Here is a 26,290-nt window from a genome sequence, read left to right as displayed (position 1 = left end):
AACCTTGTTGGCTGATTCAATGGTGGAAAATGGTGGGAAAATGTGTTGGAGACATAGCTTTAATTAAGAAATGATATTAGTCAAAGACTTATAATACAATAATAATATAACACAGAAACCTCACACTTCTATGTCATTAATTTTTCTTGATGGGAAGTAACCACCAAAGAGAAAAAAGAAAATTGACTACATTTTATTAGACAGAAAATCACCACCTATCAATGTGGGTCTCATTTTAGAATCACTTATCTATATTTGTTAGTCAAAGGAAATTCTAAGTTAACATCAAATTATAAGTATATTGCTTTATAGGTGTATGTAATTATAAGTCAGTCACATGGGAGTTTATAGAAAATAAGAGGCTTGATCAGCTTTGTCTACTCAAATTAATTCTTATGTGCTCTTTGCTTTATAAATTATTGACTTGTGATAAATTGCCACACCAAAAGAAGAAAGGCTATGCAAAAATTAGGAAACGAAGAGATTTACTGAAGAATATTTTTGTAGTCTGTAAGAATAGAATGTTTAGATAGAAGATGAAAAGCTAGCCAGGTTGATCTCTTGATTTGGGTCTACACCAGCAATTTAAGATCACAAAGTTTTTTGGTCTCAGATTTGGTCAGGGGAAGAAAAAATAGTAGCTTCCTAAAGGGATCATGGGAAGGGGATAGATGGTATCTCCCAGGTATCTCAGAGAAGGTTACAGGACCAGAGATGGCATTCCGTCAGCTACATGGATATTACTGAGACATGCTGGTATCTACAACCAGCTAGTGCAGATGGAACTGAGAAGTGCCACAATTCATGTTAGTTCAAGCTAACAGCACTAAAGAGGTATCAGCTCAAAGCTTTCACACCTCCCTCAAATCACTACCCAACAAATATTTATTAAAATGATTATGAGCCAGACACTGCACTGTTGAGAAAACTACCAATAAATAGACCTTGGACATGAGAAGCTCACTTTCTAATGGGCAATATACAAATAACTAGGAACGTGTAAGACAAAAACAGAATAGGTGGGAAATCATCTATGAAGGAGGCACTGGGAGGGGAAGAACTGAGGCTTCCCGGGTTAAAAGTGACATCTGAGTCTTTAAGAAGCCAGGAAAGCCAATAGGTGGAGAGGATGGAAAGCATTCCAGAGTCAGTGCAGATGCATGTATTTGGAAGATGCATGTAGTGCAGGGAAATTGAATGTAGTTGCCATGTTTTAGCTCCAGCAAGTAGGCTAGTGTAGATCATAATGTGTGTGGAAGGGAATAAAATATTAAAAGAGTGAAAAGATAGGAAAGGGCCGTGCTGTTTGGGGCTTTAAATGCAAAACAAGACATTATATTTAATCTTGAAGATATTAGGGAGACACTGGAGTTTATTGAGTAGGGCTGTGATGTAATCAGATCTGTGGTTTAGAAAAGTCCCTTTGGCAGCTCAGTGAAGGAGGAAAGGAGTGAAAAGAGACTTGAGGCAGGGAGACCAATTAAAAATTTAATGCAATGATAAATGTGAAAATATGTTTAGAAGAACTGTATATGTTTAACCTATATTGGGTTACTTGCTCTCTAGGAGAGAGAGGTGGGGAGAAGGGAGGGAGAAAAATTTGGAACACAAGGTTTTGCAAGGGTGAATGTGAAAAACTATTTTTGCATAAATTATATCTATAAAAGCTATTTATTATTTCTAAAAGTCAATGCAAGAATGTAGGCAAGTTGATGAGGGCTTGAACTGGGGTGTCAGTTGTGAGTGAGTGGTAAGTAGATGTGTAGCACCAGTCCTTTAGTCAGGAGGACCCGAGTTCAAATTTGACTTCAGACACACTTCCTAGCTGTGTGACCCTGGGCAAGTCATTTAACCCCAGTTGCCTCAGCAAAAAAAAAAAAAAAAAAAAAAAAAAAAAAAAGGATGTGTGCAAGAGATGGGAAAGAGTAGTACTTCACTCCATTCCTTCACTGGGAGGGACCTGCAAGCTCGGCACCATCGGGACCCCAAGTCCCAGCACCCGGCCTCCGCAGGCTCTCCGCTCCATAGGCACGGGAGAGGCGGGGTCTTTCACCCTGGCAAGAGAGGTAGCCGCCTGGGCCATTGTTCTTCCCCCCGCCTCCTACCCGCTCCTCCCAAGCACTGAAGCGGGCCGATGACCGGCCCCTTCTGCCCCCACCTCCTCCTCCACGGCTCCGCTCGGCGCAGCCGCCCACCCTCCTCCCATACCGCCCCCGGCCGCAGCTGTCTGTTGCCAGGGATACACGCGGGGAATGCTGGGAATCTGCTTCTTTTCCTTTTCCCTCTCCTCTCCATCCTCTCCTTCCCGGGAAAGGCTCCCGTCCCGCAGCGCCTCCTGCGGGCTCGAGGAGTAAAGCGGCGCATGAAAGACCCTGGCGTTGAGGATTAGACCAAACAGAAATTCAGATAAGATGAAGAGACACGTGGGAAGAACAAATGGGGACTTTGCCCTTCGGGGGCCGAGGAGCCATAGAAGGTTTTAGACCAGAGGGTGATGCATTGCCATGCAATGTTTTGAGATTATTCCGGTAGCAGGGATGGGGGTAGGGGACAGTTTCGGTGAGGGAGAACTGGAGAAAGAAACTTTCATTCTTGGCAAAGGTACTGAAGCGGTTTGCCATCTCCTTCTCCAACACATTTTACAGATGAGGAAACTGAGGTAGAGTTAGATGGCTTATCTAAGGTCTACTAAGAATGTAGTCCCATTCTATTCTGAAGAAAAGAAGTTTGGAGGGGAAAAGGATGAGTTCAGTTTGAATTCTTTGGCTCTTTCTGCAATCTTTCTCCATCTCATGAATCTGTTCTTTTCTGACCCTTTAGTTCTGTTTTTCTCTTGAGTTTCCTATAGTAAGATTTCTAAAACTTTTCCCACTCGTGAACCTTTTTTGCCTGAGAAATTTTTACACCACCCTGGGTATGATAATGAATCATCATTTCACATCCCCCACATTCAGTTAGGTGACCTCACATGGAGCTGCAGCCCAGTTTAAGCAGCTTTGTCCTGTACCGTACTTGAGAACAGGTAGTATTGTTGTATTCTTTGCTCTTGGCTCTAAATGCCTAGTACAGTTCCTTGCGCAAGGTTAAAAGGATTCACAGAATCATGAAATGTTGGAACTGGAGTCCCTTTAGTCTAAACTATTCTTTTAAGTCTTCTAATCCAACCACCTACTCAGCAACCACTTCGGCAATATCAAAAATCATCTAGCTTATCTCAACACTTCCAGTGAGGGGGAAATCATTCACAAGGCAGTATAATCCACTTCTGAACAACACTGAAAGTTCTTCCTTACATTAAGCTGAAATCCCTTGTAATTTCTGCCATTAATTCCTTTTTTTCTAACCTCTAAACAAAATGTCGTTCTTATGAGAAACCTTAAAATATATGAAAAGTTATCATGTCCCTCAGTTCTCCACCTCCATCTAACATTGTCCATTGAAATCCTCCTTATCCTTTATAATTCTGCTACAATTCTACCTTCTTGAAGTTGTTGACATTCTAGTTAAGAAGATAGGAAGTTCAGGATCACCAGGTGAGATGAAGTTGAGACTCCAAGTTGTCAGCAATGTGGCAAGGAAAAGCTTCTAGTGATATACTGCTGACTTATATGCTATCACTATTATGGAAGTATAGGGACGGATATAAAAGAAGTATGCCAGCAGCTAGAAAGGCTGATGTTTGTGTCTTTGGGGGCTTTGAATTGTTCATTCAGTGAAAGTAATACCCTAGTGAAACTCTAACATATAAGAAAGTTGAAATTATATCGATTTTCAGAATGAAAATTTCTCTTTTATGGGTATGCCTCTATATTTTTTCCTTAAGTACTTACAGGAAAACAGCTAGATAACTGTGTCTACATGCTTCTCCTTGGAGAGTTATATGGCAGTGCTTATATTAAGTGCTTTGTAATATAAGGGATCTCTGTTTCAATTAATGCTTTATTCTTGATGTTTTCTGTAGCAGATTATAACAGTGCTTTTTCTCAAATCTTCCACTTCTACCTACCAATTGCTTCTTTCTTTATTGCCTTCAAACAAAACTCAAGTTTTTCCCATTCTTAAAAAGACCTTCAGAAGATCCTATCATCTCAAAAGGTTCTTGTCCTACATCTCTTTCCTTTTTTAGCCAAACTCCTTTTTAAAAATGTCTATGCTCATTGCCTTCCCTTCCTCTCTTACCCTTGAACCCTTACAGTCTGTTTTTTTTTAAACCTATCAAAACCTTCCTCTCCAAAGTTATCAATGATCTTGTGAAATCTTGTAAAATTATGGATTTTTTCTTGGTCCTATTCTCCCCAAACTACTGCAGACATAGTCTAAATGACTTGCCCAGAAATACAAAGCCAATATCTGAGGCTGAATTTGAACTTAATTCTTCCTAACTACATTCCCAATACTCTATCCACTGTGCCACCTGTAGACCAGAAGGGGTACAACATGTATATGACATCTCTCCTTTACAATACAAGATTCTTGGCAACAGTAAGTATATAATTTTTCATCTTTGTATCCCCAGCACCAATTACAAGTGATATTTATTGAATTGAGCTACTTCTCTCCTATCCTATATTGAAGTTATGCCACTGGCTCAGAATGGGCATTGACACAAGATCCATGATTAATCAAAAGAAAGCAATCTTAATAATCTATGCTGGAAACACTAAATTGATGAAAAATACCCATTCTTCAGATTATAATGAAGTTGGTTGAACTAATTCATTGCATAATGATATCAATGTATTGCTGGGACAGATACCCCATAAAGATGATGAAATGAGCCCCCAAAGGAACAGAAAGAAACAAGAATTTTATTTGGAAAAGTAAGCAGTAATTTCAATTATTTTAACATGCCGTGTAGTATAAAATATCTCCCCATTGATGAGTACAAATCTTGGTCACCATAATTTCCAAAGAATTAGTGTAGATGACCCAAAAGGTGATGGAGACATACATGATGGATACAAATTTACTGCAGCACACTTTTAAGGAGACAAGTGCAAAAAATAATATAAAGAATTTCATGGAGGAAACCTATTATCATTAAAGGAGATAGATTAGTCATGTACTGAGATGGAGTTTAGATAGAAAGCATGGATTACTACACTGGCAATTACAAAATGTAAAAGGATCTAAAAGAATGCTTCCAGCTCACTGGGTGAATCTTATGTGAAGGAGAAATTAACAAATAATACAAAACAAGGATGTATGGCTAGCATTAGATCTGTACCAATGGAGAGAATACACATGTTGGTAGAATAATAAATACATATATTAAGAGAAATAAATTTTATTTTTAAACTTTTTCATTTTTAAAAACTCTAAACACCGCATAAGCATTTCCATATACATTGTAGGACAGAAGAGGATTATTCATGAAACTATAAATCTCTATTATCTAAAACTTGCTTTTCAAGGGCATTAAAAACTCAACACATAACTTTCAAAGTTGTCTTGCTTGTCTATGGTTCCTTCTGGCTTTCTTTCCCTTCCCTTGTTGTTCTTTTTTGGGGAAGGGAGAGACTATCCCAGCTCTCCCTCCTTCAATAATCCCCACCCTACCACTGAAAAAAAGACCCCCAAAATCATCCTTTGTAATAAATATGCATAGTCGAGCAAAACAAAGCCATACATGTCCAAAAACATGTGCCTTGTTCTGTACCTTGAGTTCATCACCTTTCTGCCGGGAAGTTGTAGTGTGCTTCTTGTCCTCTGGTATCATGGGGATCATTTCATCTAGGAGAGATCTTAAGTCTTTCAAAGTTATTTTTACATTTAGAGTTATAAGATAGTCCAAACTAGATAAAAAATGTCTCTCCTCGGTTCATATCCTTTATTGACTGGTCTGTCTCACATTATTTATTGTTTTACTCATATCCTGATCATCACTATATTTAACATCCAAATTTTTCTTGATCTTTTTTGTAACTTTACTTCCAGTGCCGTGCTCCAAATCTGTTTTATATACATTTTATCATAACCTAGTTTCTCTTGGCTTTCCATCCTATCTTTAAGTGCAAAAGAATCTTATCTTTGTTTTTTATTACAAATGACAAGAACTTTCACAAGGACTGATATATCAACTTTGATCCTGGAGATTTTTAAATAATTAAATATCTTGGACTATTTCCTCTTTCAGATAAATCTAGGAAAACCTAAATCTGACTTACTTAAAGGCTGTTTGACTCAGCTTACCTGCAAGCAACCAATATTTTGAATATGAACATGTTCATTATAAAATAAGGATGTGAATAGGACTCACCTAAGTCCATCAATAAAGAGGTTACTGAAACCACTAAGAGCTAATGCAATCTTAAGTGAAGACTATGTACCTCTCTTAGCCTATTCACTTGGCTTGGTCTAGTGACTTTAATATGCTCTAGTTATACCCTATCCCTCTTGGTCCCAAGTTCATAATTTTTCATAAGACTGGCTTAGGGAACATGACTGCTAACAGAAATATCTATCAATAACTATCACTATTCTTTTAAACATCTTTTCTATTATGGTCTCTTCTCTACCATTTATCATCTAGTCCTTTTGAGTATATACCTTTCATACCTTTTGCACTGGCCCCATGTCTACTGTAGCATGATTCTTATGAGGAATAAAGGCTCAATCAGATAGCTCTCACACATATCTCCTTACACTTTGGGGGGATTCAGCTATCTGTTCACTGATAGACTACTTGATTACCTTCTATAGTCTTCATACAGTTAACCTAACTCATAAGAGTGGATTTTCCAAGAGACAACAACCCCTCAAAGCACCCTGAGTTCACACACCTAAAGATATAGTTCATCAGTCAGTCAATAAACATTTTAATGCTTACTATGTGCTGTGAATATTAAAAAAAAATAGTCACTATAATCAAGGAGTTCACATTCTAACAAGGGTAACAACTATGTGAAAACTAGATGTATGGTGGATAAATTGGAAGTAGTCTTAGAGGAAAATCATTTGCATTAAAATGCACTGGAAAAAGCTTCTTGCAGAAGGTGGATTTTAGCTGAGACTTGAAGGAAGCTTGGGAACCAGGATAGTCAATAAACATGCATGATGATAGGAAGTCTCATAGGAGGAAAATCAAGGAGGCCAAAGGTTTCTAGATGGTAAAGTAAGAGTCAAGTTAAGAAAGTTGTAAAGGCCAATAGTGCACTTGATAATCCTGAACTTTTTGACCTTATCTAGGAGCCTTGTTCCATTAATTATCTATTCTCTTTTATCTGTAGTTTCTGCCTTTTTACTGGCTCCTTAATTTCTCCTTATAAATTATTCTCAGATCTTTCCTATCTTGAAGAAATATTTCTTCAGTGTTGAAGGGGTTTTGGAAAAATAGGTATATTAATACTATGAAATGGTACAAACATTTTGAAAATCAATTTGGAGTTATGCAAATAAAGTAACTAAAACATCCATATCCTTTGAACTAGAGGTTCCATCACTGGGCTTATACCCCAAAGAAGCCACTGATAAGGGGGGAAAAACTCCCCACTCCCATACTCCAAAACATTTATATCATTTTTTATAATAGCTAACAGTTGAAAACAAAGTAGAGACCCATCAACTGGGGAATGGCTAAAACAAACTGTGGTATGTATTGTAATGGAATACTGCTGTGCCATAAGAAATAATGTGTATGACAATATCCTGTTGATGGAACTGTGAATTGATAAGACATTTTGAAAAGAAATTTGGAATTATGCAAATGAAGGGACTAAACTGTCCACATCTTTTAGCACAGAAATTCCATTATAGAGTTTATATCCCAAGAAAGCCATTGATAAAAAGTTCTCATAAAAACCAAAATATTTACTACACTTTTTGTGATAGCACAGAATTGAAAATAAAGTAGATGTCTGTTGACTAGAGAATGGCTAAAGAAACTGTAGTATAGGAATATAATGAAAATATTACTGTGCTAAAAGAAACATTGAATGTGATGAATACAGAGAAGTACAAAAAAGCCTATATGAATTACTGCAGAGTGAAGTATTCAGAGTCAAGGAAAAATATACATAATGATTACAGGCAATGTAAATGCAATGTAAATGTAAAATAAACACACACACAAATCAAAAGCACACATAGTAAAATTAAAGATCAAATATGACTCAAAAAGAGAGATATGAGAAGACACTCCCAACCCACCTCTTTATAGAACTGGGAAATTCAAAGTTGCTGCACATTGTATATTTTTTTGGACCTTTTCGCTACTGATCAGTTGTGTTGATTTTCCCCCCTCTTCTTTTTCTTTTCTTGTCTTTAAAAAAAAGTACTATTTGTTAGATGGGGTGACTGTCTAGGAGAGGGAGAAGAGAAATGCTAGGGAAAACTACGAGGATCAAAAAAACTAAAAAAAAAAAAAAGAACATATATATATATTATACATGGCAATATTAATAATTAAGAACTTTCTTCCCTCGTGAGGATCTTTGTGTATAACAAGTTTACCCTGCCTTTAAAGGCTGAGTTAGTGTTCATATGTAGAATTCAAAGAGAGAAAACCATAAGTACTTCCTATAAGGTCACTAATATTCTCTTGAGTGATCAACCCAAAGTCTTCTTCCTGGACCTGTTTGGAAAGATTTAAATTGACTCTCTTGTAGTATTTAATTGCTTCTTGCTTTCTTTTACTTTCATACCTAAAACTAGCCAAGGGGGTTTCCCCAATTATTTCATAGATTAGTGTCCACCTGGGCCCAAACATCCCCATAGCATATTAGACTACCAATAAAATCCTCCATTTTTCCCTTTTTAATTATGAATAAACTGAGAACTTTTCCAAAACCACATTCTCATTCCCCTCACCCAATTACTGTGCTCAAAGACCTCAAAGCACAGATGTGGAGCCTCTGAAGGCTTTCAAGAAGAGGGAGCATCTCTATATACCACAGAGATGGGACTTTCCTATACTAAAAGAAAAAGCTAGGAATTCATTTCTGAGGAAGCTGTCACTTTGTCACCCCAAACTAGAGATATAGAAGACTAAAGTTCTCTTATATCCACTCTCATATCCAGCCAGCTCAACTGTAAGATCCTCTACTAAAGATGCTCTTTTGGACACAAGTTTTGTGCATGAGTTTTCTCCTTTTAAGCTCTCTGATGGAGATAATGGGTCACCACATAACCATTCATTCATAGAGGTATCTATTACCAAGGAAATGAATGGGTAGGAAAAACTGATCACAATTCCATCTAATTTTAAAACTTCTTCAACACATAAAGCTCTTATTCTAGCTGTGGCAGTGATCCTAATTTGGGGTTTGAATCCCAGTTTTACATTTATTTCTTGTAAAATAGAAGTCCATTTCTTCCTCAGGTACTAGAATCAAGGAAGAAAAAGGGAATGAATAATAGAGATTTTGAGGGCTAGAGGAGGGCAGAAGAAGCTCACAACAGATATTGCACAGAAAACAGGTCACTCTGCAAGAAACGTAACAGGCATATGGGAACCACCTCTATTACTTCAGCCTTGAAAATAATAAAATTATTTTCTTCTTCATTTTTCTCTTTTCTATTTCTCACTTAGGAATTGGTTTCAATGTTGTTTCAATATTTGAGGCTGAACTCAAATAACAGAATGATAGGAAAAGAGACAAGATGGGTAATGGGGGACTACATATTCTTTTGAAAATGAGGCTAATTTTTTTTCATCTCCTATGTATTTTGGTTAAGAATTGGCTCCTCTTCCTGATTTCTGCCCATTATCCATTCTTAGATGGCCATAATTATGCCACATCTTTCTCAACTCCAATCAGCTTCTATTAAAGCAAATATGTGTAAACGCTTGCGTGTACTATCAGCTTTACTTGGGACATCACAGGACTTACCCTTGGTATGTACTCTGAAGTGAGTGGCAAGTTTAGATTTATAAATGAAGCCCTTGCCACATTCTCCACAAGAGAATGGCCTCTCGGGCCTGTGAATGCGTTGATGCCTAAGGAGATGTCCCTTTTGTCGAAAATTCTTGTCACATTCAGGGCAATGGAAAGGTCTCTCCCCTGTGTGAAGGCCCTGATGACTAAGCAGCTGTCCTTTCAGGCGGAAACTCTTATCACATTTAGGGCACTGGAAGGGCTTCTCCCCTGTGTGTGTTCGAATGTGTTCAATGAGTTTAGATTGTTTTGTGAAGCCCTTACCACAATCACAGGAGAATGGCCTCTCCTTACTGTGTAAGCGCAGATGAGCCTTCATATCAGCCTTCACACGGTAACGCTTATCACACTCAGGGCACTGGAAGGGTCTCTCCCCTGTGTGGAGGCGCTGATGGCTGAGCAGCTGCCCTTTTAGGCGGAAGCTCTTACCACACTCCTGACACCAGAAAGGCTTCTCCCCACTGTGCACTCTCTTGTGTTCAGTGAGCTTCGACTGCTTGGTAAAACTCTTGCCACATTCAATACAAGAAAATGGCTTTTCTCCCCTGTGTATGCATTGGTGGGCCTTCAAAATGCCCTTGAGACGAAAGCTCTTGTCACATTCAGAGCACTGAAATGGCTTTTCCCCACTATGTAGCCTGAGATGTTCAGTGAGTTTACTCTGGTGAGTGAAATCTTTGTCACATTCACTGCAGGAGAATGACCTCTCCCTACTATGTGAACATTGATGAGCCTTCATGTCAGCCTTCAGATGGAAGGTCTTCTCACAATGAGGGCATGAAAAGGGCATCTGTCCTGTGTGCAGGCGTTGGTGCCTCAGGAGCTGTCCCTTTTGGCGGAAGCTCTTGTCACAGTCCAGACACACAAATGGCTTTTCCCCACTGTGTACTCTCATGTGTTCTGTGAGCTTACATTGCTTGGTGAAACCCTTGCCACACTTCCTGCAAGAGAATGGCCTCTCCCCAGTGTGCACTCGCTGGTGCACTTTCAGCATGCCCTTCAACCGAAAGCTCTTCTCACACTCAAGACACTGGAACGGCTTCTCCCCTGTATGTACTCGGAAGTGGTTGATGAGTTTAGATTTTACTAGGAAGCCCTTGCCACACTCGCTGCAAGAAAATGGCCTGTCCCTACTGTGTACACGCTGGTGAGCCTTCATGTCCCCTTTCACGTGGAAGCTTTTGTTACACTCAGGACACTGGAAGGGCTTCTCCCCACTGTGCACTCTCATGTGGCTAGTGAGTTTAGATTTCTCAGCAAAGCCCTTCCCACATTCTACACAAGAGAAAGGCTTCTCCCCATGATGTTGACGACGCTGATGAGCCTTCATGTTGCTCTTTTGGCGGAAGCTCTTATCACACTCGGGACAATGGAATGGTCTTTCTCCACTGTGCATAAGTTGGTGGTTGATCAGACTCCTCTTATGGCGATATGTCTTTTCACACTTGGGGCACCGAAAGGGCCTCTTCTCTGTGTGCACAATCAAGTGTCTGAGCAAATATTGCTTCAAACGAAAACTCTTGTTACACTCGCTGCACTGGAAACACCTCTGCTCCCAAAAAAGTCTGGGTTGCCAATGGAGATTAGACTGCCTTCTAGTTTTCCTTCTACTCTTGGAATATTTCTGTGACTCTGTCTTCCCATGCAATCTTTGGTGTTTTACCCAGTGGATCTTTGACAAGAATCTTTTCCCACAGACAGAGCAGGGGTGGAGCACTCTCTGCCCTGGCAATAATTCCTGCCAATCAGAGGGATTCTGGGGCTTGTGACGGGGTCTTCTTTCACAGTAAGTTGATTCCAGGGTGCTATGCTTTTCTGGAATTAGATGCCATGTGTCTTTGCTGTAAAAGTTTCTTAAGGAAGCTTCTTGGTCAGACATAGCAGAAACCTCTCTCATTGCATTTTGTAAGGGCTCAGAAGAACCGTGAAGTTGTAGGCAATCTAAATAGCCTTCTACTTTTCCTGGATGCATGGATCTATCAGGTCCTGGAATTAAAAACAAAGATCAAAAAATATTTATATCAATTTATTCACCAAGGCCCCACTGTATGTCGAATCCTATGTTGGGGATGCAAAAATAAAAATCAATCAATCCCTGACTTCAAAGAGATTACATTTTAACAGAGGAGAACTTTTTTACATGTAATGAGGGTACATGAACAGGTGAACTCTTTCTCTTCTGTGTGAGCCTGAACCATTTCTGGTGGGCTAAATGGACTCTCTGCACTTTATGATATAGAAGCAGCAATTTAGTGGCCTCATTGGCCCCTGAACCAGAAGGAGATACTCATTCAGTAAAATTTAAAAGGAAAGAAACTTCTACCCTTCTTCTGCCTCCTTCTCTTGAATGGGTGAGAGTGAACTCTCTTTCTGGGACTTCTCATGGGAATGTCTCCTTCTTCCCATGCTCCCTAATATGTGTGCCAGCTGATTCCCCAAAGCAATAAGCACATGTGCTATCTAAGTGAGCCTGAATCTATGCCTTGGAGCCTTAGTTGGTTCTTCTGTTATTATTCTTTCCCTAAGCACAGGTGATTGAATAGCATTCCTGAGACACGCATTTCCAATCTTGAAGGAAACCTCAATGAAATCCCCAGAGTTCTAAATTTACTGCAGAATGTTCTATGGCATAATATTCCCCTCCCTCCCCCCACAATAGCTATTATAGCTCTTCAGAGTCCATGGACAGGAAGATAAGACTGGTTTAGCTGGCTTGTTAAAAGAAATGGAAATCTTGTGTCTCTTAAGCATTTGGAGGTAGGGAATGTGGGGAGGGAATTATGGAATGAAATATAGAATATGCAAAGAGCTGTCCTATCCTTGACCAATAATATACATGGAATACCTTCCTAGTCTCATTTGGGGGAAGATGGAGAGATCCTATAGATGAACAAAACCTAAGCTTTAAGTGACTTTTTCCCAGGGCTCTGGATCAAGTAAAGAGCAAGAGACAATGTGAAAAGAGCTTGACCATCTCTTTAAAAAAAGGCTCCCTCAGGACTGAATCCAGACTGTGCATAAGCCCAGTGCAAATCAGATACTATTTCCTGGCCAAACTTAACCCAGAAGAAAAGGGCCTCAAGAAACAGAACTGGGAAATTCTGACCACATCATCTTAAATTTCACAGTATTGATTCCTTACCACTTACCCCAAAACAACTGTTCTATAGGGCTAAAGTCACTAGAACTGATAGCAGTTTTTGTTTCCTGTGAATCCTTCAGATTTCTGATGAAAGGTTCTTCTCCCCGTTCAATCAATGATATCAAATCTGGTTTGGAAATTGAACAGTCTGCAAAAAGAGGCCATAGAGAGGCAATTTAGTTTTTTGGGTACTCAATTTGAGGATGTATGTTCAGTGGTTCATAAAGTTCCCTTACTTTATTAGAGGGATAAGGCATGTAAATAAATGTAGGGGAAAAATGAGGCCCTAGAATACCATGAAAAGGAATAAAACAGTCTGTATGTCTGAATAATGATGCCTCAATTTAGTTAAATTTTATGTCCATTTTTTAAAAATTTAATAGCCTTTTATTTACAGGTTATATGTATGGGTAACTTTACAGCATTGACAATTGCCAAACCTCTTGTTCCAATTTTTCCCCTTTCTCCTACCCCCTCCCCAGCAAGATGACCAGTAGATGTTAAATATATTAAAATATAAATTAGATACACAATAAGTATACATGACCAAACCGTTATTTTGCTGTACAAAAAGAATCAGACTCTGAAATATTGTACAATTAGCCTGTGAAGGAAATCCAAAATGCAGGTGGGCAAAAATATGGGGATTGGGAATTCAATGTAATGGTTCTTAGTCATCTCCCAGAGTTCTTTCGCTGGGTGTAGCTGGTTCAGTTCATTACTGCTCTATTGGAAATGATTTGGTTGATCACACTGCTGAGGATGGCCAAGTCCATCAGAATTGGTCATCATATAGTATTGTTGTTGAAGTATATAATGATCTCTTGGCCTTGCTTGTTTCACTCAGCATCAGTTCATGTAAGTTATGTCCATTTTTTAAAAGTTTTAACCACACCTAAGAAAGTGCTGTATTGTTTAATAAATTTGATTATAGTTGGTTTTGTTTTCAGAATTATGTAAATAATCCTTAAGTTAACTAGAGACATCACAAATATTTTATTTTAAATGAGCTACAAATAAGTATTTTAAGAGAGTAGAAAATATCTGGCTGTCACTGAAATCTTCTCTACAATATTTCTGATGACAAAAGCATCTTTGAGTTTAATAATTTTGACTGTGAATCCTGAGATGATGACAATTCAAGTTAAAAGTAAAGAAGATGATTAAGACAATGCATTTAGTATCAAGCATCAGGAGTGCTGGATACAGAGAATCTGCCAAGCTGGAAGTCAGAATGGCCCCTTAGTCCCTTCCTAGTTGTCTGGAAATTCAATAATGTATTGAAACTGCTGTCATGAAAATCAGGAGTAACTTCCAATCCCTATTTCTAACTCCAGGACCCTACTCCAGCCCAGGTGCTCACAAAATATCTCCAATGACAAAATATGCTGCCATTTCTGCTCAAAAATGAATTCATTATCTTTGTTATCACTCTATCACCTCCGATTCATGTAGTTTTTTATATTTTGTACAATGACATCCCACATTATCTCTAAGTTTAAACTCTTGAGGTAATCAATGATCCCTTTTCTGAATCCACAAAGTTAGTCAGTCATTGAATTCTCTTAATTTTTTTTTAATGTCTCTTAGATTGGACTCTCTCAGCATTCCCATTGCTACTATGTTTAGTCATGATGTTATCACTCATGCTTCAATTGCTATTCTCCTCACCTTTCCTCTTCTAATCATACATCAATACCAAAGAAAAAGAAACCTCTCTAAAACACTACTCATCATATATTTCTCTAAAATTTAAGCATTTGGAATGCCTCCCTATTGCTTGTTTGATTAGTAAAAACTTCTCAGTGAGCACTTCAGGCTCTTAATAAACTGAACATACCTGACCTTAATAACGTATTTCCCAATTTTCTTCTCCTGTCAGACCAGTCTCTGAGGTTCTGTATCATGTTACATGTTCATGCCTGCATTTTTGCACAAAACTCTTACTCCACTTTAAAATATCATCCCACATCCTCACCTACAATAATAACCTCCATTGTCTCAGCCATTACAAAGCCTTCTTCAATTAAGCCAGCTGATAAGAAAGTCTTATGTGAATTTCCATAGAACTTCTAGCCACATCACTTCCTTCTCTCAGCCTCAGTTTCTCCACATGTACAATGAAAATGTTGAACTAAATGACCTCTGAGGTCCTTTCTGAATCTAAATATACGATCCAAATATCATTACATTAGATATTTCATTCTGTAATAATTTTATGTTTTTCTCTATCTTCTTCATTTATGCAAATATTATTTCTCAATCAGATTTTAAGTTACATGATTTTTGCCTTATGTTCCTTCTGTATCACTCATAGTAAACAGAATTCAATAACTGACCTTAATTTTTTAATTTCATTTTTTCATTAAAAAACCTATTTTCTCTTCTTTCTACTCTTCCCCTCCACCTCCAGTCATTATGCATATTTTTATCCTGATTCTACTTATTTCATGCAATTTATACAAGTCTTCCCAAGTCTCTCTGAATCCCTTATAGTCACAATTTTCCAACCATCCTTCAGTTGATGGTCATTCATATTCCAATTTTTTGCTGTCATAAAAAGTATAATTATGAAAATTTGGCCAAATATGGAAACTTATTCTTTGACTTCCATGGGACATATAGGATAAGCTAGAATTTTGTGCAGTAGTGAGAACATTCTATAAGACAATGAATAGTTTAGTGATTTTTCTCACAAAATTCAAATTATTTTTCCAAGCAATTGAACCAGTTCACATCTCCAGCAACCATTTATTAGTATGCTTGTCTTGCCATAACTATATATCTTGTTTATCTTTGCCAATTTGATGCAAACATCTCATTGTGGAAAGCAGAAATTAAGGCACAGAGAGCTTAATAGACCTAAGTTGCATACATCCTAAGTATTGGAGTTGGGACTGGACCCTAAGTCTTCTGATTCCAAATCCACTGTTCCTTTTACTAGACTACCTTGGGGCTTTATCACAAAATAAACACATAAATGCCATTGAAAGAATTGTTGGTTATTAGAAATTAGGCATTCATAAACAGTCAAATAAAAATGTCTCCTCATAGCTTTCACTTTCCATTCCCACTGCTTATTTATATATATGCTAGACTAGGGGTCAACAAACTATGGTGAGAGAGCCTCAAGCTAAGAATGGTTTTTATGTTTAAATAAGATTTTATTATATTTTAAAATGTAAAAAATCAACTCAGCCCATTGGACCACATGGCAGGCTGCTTTGGTGCTCTGTCTAGTTTGTCAACTCCTGGACTAAACAGTTGTGTACCCTAGCTACTTTACTTCTGTCTAGATTTCACAGACGACTTTAAGCCCATAGTGATGTCTTCCCATCTCTCAAATCCTGTAATATAGATTACTTCTACTATTAATTTTGTAACTATCTGTTTACTGTCTTATCTCTGAAATAAAGATATTGAATTATTGTTTATTTCTTGTACTGTCATTTGATTAGAAGCAAAATAAAGTATAGAGGAAAGAGTAGTGGATTTATAGACATGGAATATGGATACAGCTTTGTTCTGTCATTAGTTGTACAATCCTGGGCAAGAAATTTAATGAAGGATCATGTCAGACTAATGTAATTTTCTTCTATGTTAATAGAACTTAACAACAATAATGGTAAGAGCTAACATAAATATCACTCATTGTATATGCCCAGCACTACATTAAGTGCATTAAATTTATCCTCACAAGAATACTTAAAGATAGGTAATATTATTTATCTCTATTTGACAAATGAGGAAATAGAGCCAGACAGGATAAATTGCTCAGGGTCACAGAGCTAGTAAGAGTCTGAGTCTAGATTTAAACTCAGGCCTTCCTTATGCCAGGCCTACCATCCTGTGCACTGCCCTACCTAGCTGAACTGGAAAATGAAAAAAGAATCTGAAAAGAAGGGCAGGGAGGTGACTAAGAACAGCATGTAGATAGGACTCTTACTCCACAGGGGGTGAGCTTTTCTTTTCTTTCCTTTTCCTTTTCTTTTTTTTTCACAAAATTTTGAAAGACCCCTGCCACATACACTAAGCTAGTTTCTCTCTAAAAGGACAAAGAAACTGTCCTGAAGACTTAACGGGCTTCCAATTTGTTTTCCAAGATGGCAGTGTGTCTGGTTATTCTGGGCATGAAGGCCAAGTGTGCCAGGAGAACTCCTAAGACTCAGAAGAGTTCTCCTTGTCACTGTGAGTTGGCAGATCCTTTTGCGTACCATGCATGGCCAGCACATGAGGAAATGAGAAGAGCTACAATCACTAAAACTATGGTAACATCTTTGCTGAACATCCTGTCTATGCCAAGTAAATCTTTTCTGAAATGCAATGTGGTTTACCTGGATTTTAAGTCAGACCTGGCTTAGAATAAACAACTTGGATTATTAAATGTCTATATATTTATACATATTACATATTTTTATAAATTTATATCTTACCAAGGGAAAGAAGTGTTTCATAATTATCTTTCATTACATGCTTATAAAGCTCTTTCTGCCACTCAACAAGTTTCTTCCATTCTTGCTCTGAGAAATACATGGCTACATCATCAAATGACATGGATACCTGAAATCACAAGTGAAAAACACATGTTAGTTTTAGTGATATTTTGTCCCTTATTGCCAATTTTCAAAAGGCATCCCAAATATGATTTTTTTTTAGACAATACTGCAAAAATGTACTTTTAGGAGTTAAAAAAAGATCTCCTTAAATTTTCACACATGACAACCCCCCTCCCCAAATTCATAACTGACTGTTTTTAAAATAATTTTATTATGAATATAACAATTCCAATATATGAAACTGTGAAATTCTATTAGGTACATTATGTCTATCATATTAGTAACAAAATTGCTCTGGCCTTGATCTTGCCTAAATTTCCTTGTGCTTGCTTTCATGTCTTTTTTCACCTTTAAATATGAAGATTTTATTTTAAAAGACAAAAATGATTTTTTGTTGATATGTAAGATTCTTGAGTCCACTGTCTATGGTACTTCCTAATCATAAACTAATCAGAACAAATATCTAAATTTGTTTAAACAAACACCACAAAATATAGGAATAATAATGAAAAAACCTGAGTATTAAACTCATTAAAAATAAAAAGTTGGAAATGAACAAAAACTGATAACATCATGATATATGTAAAAACATATTATTATAACAATTTCATTCAGACATCTAAACAATACAAACTGCTACAACAATGAGACCAAAGTAACATAAAAGAAGCCTTTGTCAGCAAATAAATTACTTTCTTGTTAGAGGGCTATCAAAGCTGTCAAAGGAAATATTAAGTCAGAATATAAATCTGTCTATAAAATTTTGCTGTAAATTTTAATGTAATGACATTAGTCCCAGGCATATGAATGAATAAATGAGTGGTATAAACAATCTATGACCAGCTTGAGCCAATTAAAGAACTTTGGCAGTTGAATGACAGATATTTTCACACCGAAAACTGTCTTGTGATGGATGTGTTAAAAAAATCAAGTCACAAAGTGGGTTATGTATAAAATTAACAAAACAGTTCAGTTCAGTCTTTTGGTTAAGTGAATCAGTCTAGTGGCGAAATAAGTCATAAGAATTTAGTTTAAGAGTTAGATTCTACCACTCTGTATATCTCTTTTCTTGCTCTCTGCATTTCCAGCACTTCTCCCCCCCCCCCCCCAAAAAAAAAATCCCTGTATCACCTGAGATAGGACCTACAGTAGCACAGAGTACAATCAGTTGGGATCAGAAAGACTGGACCAGAAGAAGACAGCACCTTCAGCTTGGAGTATAAACACATGCAAGTTCAGGCCATGACTCTTATGGAAGGGAGAAGGGCTAGCTATGGAATCTTTAAAAGCATCCAGGAGAAATCCTTGTTGAAGAACTGTATGAGAACACTATGAAAGAAAAGGAAGATTTCCAAAGACCAGGAGTTGTGTGTACTTAATAAGGGCCTCCCTCCCTCTGTACTTTAAGCCTGTTCCTACCTACCTAGAACCTTGAATAGAGCTGTGGGAGAGGGTAACCTTGATTTGGGAATGTTTTTATACCTAAGGCTTTTGCTATCAGAGCTTAACATTTGCTAAAAGATAATTCTGTCAAGCTGATTGTTATTGAAAGTATACCAATGGATCTTGTGAACCACAATACCAGAAACTCGGGTCCTCAGGGCTGCCCCTCCAATGCTGACAGTATTTAGCCACTTCCTGGGGACTAGGCCTGTCAATTTAAATGGCAGCTGAGGAAGTAGTTCTAGCACAGGTATTACATTATGAAGAAAGTTAATGAATGATCAGAAGTTTGATCTCATAAAGGAGAGCAAGCAGAGGAAGAAAAAACAAGTTTACATAAGTGTGGAAAGATATCCAATTAAAGCCATCCAAAGACATGAAAATGGAAGACAAACAGCAGATGGGAAAGATTTGTAAAAGGTATTTTGACAAACTTTTCAATGAAAGATTACTAGACCACTACACTTGGGCCTTAACATCAGTTCTGAAGTTGCTTATGAAGGAAATTTAAAATGGCATTAAGAAGAAGAAAGGAAAAGCAGTTAGAATGGATCAAGGATATATAGAAGGGATATATGGTAAAGATGATACAGTTGTGAGGGTGTTGGGGAAATTAATATACAAAATATCTGAAAGGGAAAATAACAAAGTTATAGGAAAAGTCCAGCTACTGAAAAAATGGTGAATCATACTGATATTTAAATACCATTTACTAAATGCTAGGCAACATACAAATATTATCTCATGTCTTTTCTACAGATGAGGAAACGAAGATATATAGAGGTTAAATAACCTGCCCAGAGTCACAAAGCTAGTAAATATTTAAAACCTAATTGGAATTCAGGTCTTCTTGATTCCAAGCCCAGTGCTCTGTCCACTATACTATTTAGCTGCAGAGAATAAAATATGAGTAACTATTAATCTAGTTTTCCACCTGTACAAAATGTTTTTAAAAATTCCTATTCTCTCATGACCTGCCCCACCCTTCTCCTTTACCCAATGAGAAGGCAAGAAAAACAAAGCCTATTACAAATAACATCTATATAAAATCTTAAAAGATATATCTACAAGTTTGAAGATATCTTTAAGATTGAAGTCATCTTTGATGAGGGTATTATTAAGAATAAGCTTTCTCAAGTGATATTTAACAATGGACCACATTTTTACCTTCTCATAATTAAGATATAAAGAATATTAAGATTCCATTGAGTTTATTATTTATTATGAAAAAGCAATTTATTTGCTAGAATAAAACATTCCTTTACAGACTCTTTTGTAGGAATGTATCATAAATATATGAAGGTCATTCAAGATTCCTTGCAATATGTAACAACTACAAACAATCCTTTTCAAGGATCCTCTGGTAATAAAGATGAGAGACAAGGCAATGAATGCTCACCAAAGATAATTGCTGTAGTGACAGAAGAGATGCAGTACAGAGTCCTGGTGAAAGAAAGATTGCCTGTGGATTGGGAGACCCTCTAAAAGTTCAACTTTGTAGATGATATTATGCTGACTGCATCAACTCCCAGGCCATTCATTACCAAGAGATCTATACTCACTCCAAGGAGGGTGGCTTCTCTATTCACAAAGGAAAGAGTATGTTTGTTGGCCAGAATTTAACCTGTATTAGAATCAGAGATAAATTCTGTGTGTGTAATGAGCTGGGCCCAAAGTTAAAACAGAATGGACAGGATTGTTCTTGACTAACAGAAAAGCCTCTGCTATGTGGAGTCAGTGTAAACAGACAAGCTTCTCATGGGGAAAAAAAAAACTCATTTTCCATTGTGTCACAGGAAGAGAAGATGGACTGGTCATGTGGCAAAAACTAGGGATGACTACCAGATAGCCGTTGTGCTCCAATGATACCCTCTTTAATGTCAGGAAAAATCTCAGAAACCATTTAGTAAATTGGGCAGAACACTGTGGCAAACTTTTGAAAAACTATGAGAAAAAGTCACAAGATGGGGTTTTAATCTATTGAAGGGATTCCTGAATCAATATTTTAAGAGTTTTTAATTTGAAGCTCCAGCCTCTCAAATTTAATGACAGACCTTAAATAGAGCTAACATTTATAGTTAGAATTAAATTTAAGTTTGCAAAATAGTTTATATCACCTTTGAAATTCATAAGTACTTTGTCAATTGCTATTAATTCCATTTTGAAGAAATTGAGCTTGAAAAGTGACTCACCCACAGTTATATAACCAGTAAGTTACTGAAGCAGGATCTGAACTCAGGTCTTCCTGATTCCCTTTATTCATAACACCATTAAAGTCAAATTTGAATCCTACAAAAACTCCCCAGGTGAAGCCCAAATAAGATGATGTAATTGAGAAATTTTTAACATAATGCTTTTTAAAACTAGATGTTAATTTGTGGTTTTCTAAGTCATTATGACATGCAGGGATTTGTTTCTATTTTGAGTTTGACACTACTGCACTAACTTAGTTGTTAATGTACCTTGTTACTTTATATCCTGTACAGCTGACTTGTCTCTTATCATGTCTCCATTATATCAATATATTTTTGCTATTCCATACTTTTGGTTCCCTTTTTTTTCTTAATTTATGAGTTCTTTTTTAAATTAAAAAGTAACTTTTTCATTTCTATTGATGTTAGAAAAATGGAGGTTATTCAAGTCTTTTCTCCAAGTTTTTTCATTGTGTCATAGAGAAAACCCTCTCTCTCTTAAAAAAAAAAAAAAGCAGGCCCTCACTTGCATTTCTTTAACAGAGTATTAACTTCTTTTGAAAAGGTGTCTTTTTAATGAGAGGAATTTATTTGCCTGTTTGTGGGTGTTTCCTTTGCCCCTCTAATGTCAAGATAATGATATATTTTTTGTCAGTTCATACATATGGACTATGCATCCTTGGATATGGTTCTTCCATGGGTGTAGTCTCTATCTTCGAATTGAGGTTGGTCTAGATAGTCTGATATTCTTTCCATTTCTAAATCTATGGCACTGGAATTAGAGTATATCATGGAGGAGACAGGGATTTGAAGGGAATTGAGAGCTTCAGACACTGTACCAGACAGAAGCAGTTAAAAGCAGCAAAATTCTAAGTTACCTCAAGAGAGAGAGCTAACTGGCTCAGCCTGAGGGAAACAGCATCAGAGTTCTTGTACACTGCAGAATTCCTAAAAGGAAGCCAGAGAAGCAACAAGGGACAGGGCCATGTTGTGGAACAAATTCAGACCCCATCTTTCATGGGTACCATGAATACTATGAAAAGTATAGGGCTTGAAGATGAGGCTCTTCAAGAGTAATGAGCTGCTTGACTTCTTATGAACAATCCTAAGCTCTTTCCTTGTTCAGAAGGGGCATAAAGCCCAAGATGATACAATAGATTAGAGCAAATTTTTTTTTTAAAGGGTGGGGAGGAGTCATCACAACAGAACGCAGCTTCACTCTACAACAAACCTGAGTCCTAGACCACATAAACTCCTGGGGACAGTATCTACCAGGGAAAGAAAGAAAATTATCAGAAAGTAATTCCTGTAGAAAAAGGACTAGTTATCCCTACCAGCTGTCAACTTTTCCTTTCAGGACAGGTAAACCCACTTAGTAGAAAGAACAAGGCATCCAGAGAAGCACACAGCAGACAAGTCAAACCATCACCATCATCACTTCCATTAAGGCAGAAACCAGAAGCCAGGAGCCTCCGGAATAACAGGATGGTTATTAATCCCCAGTGTTCCCCAGACTACTAAACCCTGCCTCCAACTCAATCCCCCAAAATCTCAGCCAGTTCTAGAGATGCCACGGCTCTTTTCAGCAGCTAATTAATTAAGTTTTAAACTTAATTAAGTTTTTACCACCAAGGTCCTTGATACCATCCAATGGTTCAACACAGGAATGAGTATTTATCATTAGTATTAAAGAACATACGTGACTGCATACTTTGCTGTTACATCCTAAGGATCCTGATCTTCCCAGGAGTGCCAGCTGAAACTATATCTATGTTTTTTCTCCTTTAGCATGTGAGCTGCTTGAAAACACACTCTCTTACTTTTCTATTTGTAATCTTAGCTCTTAGCACACTAAATAAGCACTTAAACATTTTTTTTTTTCACTAATTCATCTTAATTTTAGAATCAGGTGTCCTTAGGGTAGTTTTTTGTTGAGTTAAATGTTGTCCTATACTGATAATTTTCTTAACCTGAGTTCTTGCATGTAACCTTTCTGTTATTATTTTTGTGGAGATCACAACATGAGCCAGAGTTTTGTGTTCTATTAGAAAAACTAATGAGCCGAACTTTTCTTCTTTTGAGAAGAAAAACTTGTTTGGGGACAAAAAGTATGATTACTAAGAATTTCAAAAACAAACCTATCCGTGTAAAAACAGTTTTGGCTTTCTGATTCTGATACAGAACTATAAGAACGAAATGTTTTCAAATAATTTCATTTGGCTTGTCTGCTGTCCGGACTTCTGGGGATAAATCACAATTCAACTTCCCTTTCCTGCAAAAGAGATATTCATTTCTTTTCTTAATTTTATAAAATATAAGCACGGAAAATTAAAAATTTGTGTGTGATTCACAAAATATCGTTGGGGTTTTGTTTTGTTTTGTTTTGTTTTTGGTTTTTTTGCCAAAATTCGTTTATTCCACTTTTATGAATGCCTATTTTCACTATTTATTTTTATGATTTTAAGCAAAGGCTTTTTAAATTCAAACAGACATAGGAAAGAACAATGAATCTGCATTCAGAAAACGTTGGGATGGAGTCCCGACTCTGCCAGACCGGTGGAGACCTCGCCCAAATCTGTTTCGCCCGCCCCCACGCCGGTCTGTCAGAGGGATGAATCCGACAGCGGAGACCAGCGGCGAGACCGCCCCAAAGCAGCCCCTCTCCGATCTCCAGGCCCGAGCCCGCTTTGCTTAGCTGCTCCCCGGCCAGCAGCAGACGCTACCAGGGCCGGGCCAGCGGCAGACGCTACCAGGGCCGGGCCAGCAGGAGAAGCTACCAGGGCCGGGCCAGCAGCAGACGCTACCAGGGCCGGGCCAGCAGGAGACGCTACCAGGGCCGGGCCAGCGGCAGACGCTACCAGGGCCGGGCCAGCGGCAGACGCTACCAGGGCCGGGCCAGCGGCAGACGCTACCAGGGCCGACGCTACCAGGGCCGGGCCAGCGGCAGACGCTACCAGGGCCGGGCCAGCGGCAGACGCTACCAGGGCCGGGCCAGCGGCAGACGCTACCAGGGCCGGGCCAGCAGGAGACGCTACCAGGGCCGGGCCAGCGGCAGACGCTACCAGGGCCGGGCCAGCGGCAGACGCTACCAGGGCCGGGCCAGCGGCAGACGCTACCAGGGCCGGGCCAGCTCCGTGTTCCAGAAGCCCGCCGGCTTCCCTAGAGATGGACCGGGCCCCCAGTCTCGGCTCCCACCCCCGACCCCGGCGAACAGCCCGGAGTCCCCGGCGGCCCGGCGGTCCTCCGTGCGCGACGGTGGGAAACTCTCACCGGCGCAGGAGCCGCCCCGGCCATGGCCTGTGGTCTCCTTCCGACCGGCCCTTGCCCTCCGCCTGTTCTCCGGCCTGCAGCCGCCTCTCCGTCCGCTCACGCCCCCTTCTGCCCCACCTTGGCGAAGCCCCTCCCCTTCGCCCCGACGGCCGCAGTCAGGGAAGTCCGCTATGCACCCTGGGACTCCACACCCTTTTAACGCCGGAAGTGCCTATTCCTGGAAGCTGGTCACAGCGCCGCCTCCGGACGGGAAGGGTAGATGCGTGGGTTTAGTTCAAGAGCTTTAGCCTTGCCTGAAGGGAGGAGCCAAGTGGAGGCTTCCAATCAGGAGTTATTATTTTGATGAATGAATTTTGATGATTTAAGTGATGAAGAAGATGTTAACAATACAGATTAAACTTTGCGCTCTGCCTTTTTTAGACCAGAATGTTAAACATTGACCAGCACGTCCCTCATTTACAACCAGCATCAAAGGTCAATAGAGAAGTGGTCTCCATGATTAAATGTAGTAATATATCGAGTAAGAAGTCTTACAAAAGCAAAAAAAATCATATTTTACAAATATAACAAAGACAGAAATAATCTTTATTTTTAAAAAAAATACATAAAACAAAAAATTCAACATCAAAAGATATATATTAGCTAATGCAATACCAGCATCATTTTCAACATTTGTTGACATTAATGGTATACTGTTCCTTCTTTAATGGCTTTCCCTGCTCTCAAGGAGCTTTCAATCTAACGGGAAGACAACATGTAAACAAATATATATAAAGCAAGCTACTTACAAACTAAATAGGAAATAATTAAAAGAACACCCTTCATCTAAAAGGTTTTCTGTCAAAGTATACTTGAAAAAACATTCCCCATCTTCAGATCACTATATTAAAGACTTTTCCCAGGATTACTGATAGATTTGTGCTCCTAAAGTCTAGACAATCTCTGCAATACAGCATATTCCTGTAACTGAGGCAGCTAGTAATTCAATTCATAAAGGACTGGGTTAGTGGGAAAATCAATCTGTTTGCCTTGATCTACTGGAGAACGAAATGCCCTTGCAAAGAAAACCCATACAGGGTCATAAAGAAGGAGACATGATTGAACAAATAATTCCCATTACATGATGCGCTATTTCCAAATCTCAATGAATACACCAGTTCTTGTAGAGTTGGTGAATTCTTGCTTTGAGAAGAATGGAGGATGACCTTGGGTTTCCAAGGTCAGAAGGCAAGCTAAATCTGTTAAGATTTCTGGTGCAGGCAGGCAGCCTAAGTATATGTGATCAAAGGACCAATCCAGTTTAACTGAGAAATTCCACCGGTTTGGCTTCAGGATGATGACTTCTTCAACCACAACAACTCTTCAAGACCCTCTCTGCAGTAAGAGAAGAGCTGTAAGCTCCAAAAGTGAAAGGAATTACCCCATTGTCATTCCAACTATCTTGTCAATAGATCTATTGCAATTTGAAACAGAGAAAATATAATCAAATAATGATGAGTCTTCTCATCTAACAAGATGAAGCTAAAAGGATTCTTCCAAACCAATGGAATACTCTGTATCATCTCTATCTTTTATCATCTTCTCTTAAGACTCGGCACAAATATCACTTTTTTCCCTGATCACTTTGTCTTAAATTTTTCTAAAGTCCTTTGTCTGGATCTTTTTTTTGCCCCTATTATCTATGACATTACTCTTCTATTATACTTCTCTTTATATGCATCATATCCGTTCTAATATAATGTAAGCAGTTTGAGAGCAAGAAATGCCATTTTTAATTGAATTGAAAATAACTTATTAAAATAGCTTTTAAAT

General features: G+C 38.3%; 1 protein-coding gene across 1 annotated transcript; it reads right to left on the bottom strand.

The window, feature by feature from the left end:
- Window positions 1–8,256: 8,256 nt before the first annotated feature.
- Window positions 8,257–24,659, bottom strand: LOC100928473 (zinc finger protein 786). Its single transcript, XM_031939331.1, has 4 exons — window positions 24,479–24,659; window positions 17,451–17,577; window positions 13,025–13,165; window positions 8,257–11,861 (listed from the first exon to the last, which is right to left on the bottom strand). Exons 1-4 carry the CDS (start codon window positions 24,500–24,502, stop codon window positions 9,745–9,747), a joined length of 2,409 nt encoding a protein of 802 aa, XP_031795191.1. The 5' UTR covers window positions 24,503–24,659; the 3' UTR covers window positions 8,257–9,744.
- Window positions 24,660–26,290: the final 1,631 nt, after the last annotated feature.

The sequence above is a fragment of the Sarcophilus harrisii genome, chromosome 5 (assembly GCF_902635505.1).
Source record: "Sarcophilus harrisii chromosome 5, mSarHar1.11, whole genome shotgun sequence".
Lineage (NCBI taxonomy): Eukaryota > Metazoa > Chordata > Mammalia > Dasyuromorphia > Dasyuridae > Sarcophilus > Sarcophilus harrisii.
This window is presented reverse-complemented; position numbering and strand designations above follow the sequence as displayed.

Bases quoted from the DNA above. Each gene is read 5' to 3' on its own strand.
- LOC100928473 (XM_031939331.1), bottom strand. From the start codon at position 24,502: ATGGCCGGGGCGGCTCCTGCGCCG. The intron at 13,166-17,450 runs GTAAGATATAAA...CTCTTTTTGCAG, and splicing joins TGAAACACTTCTTTCCCTTG to ACTGTTCAATTTCCAAACCA. The intron at 11,862-13,024 runs GTAAGTGGTAAG...TTTTAATTCCAG, and splicing joins TATAGAACAGTTGTTTTGGG to GACCTGATAGATCCATGCAT.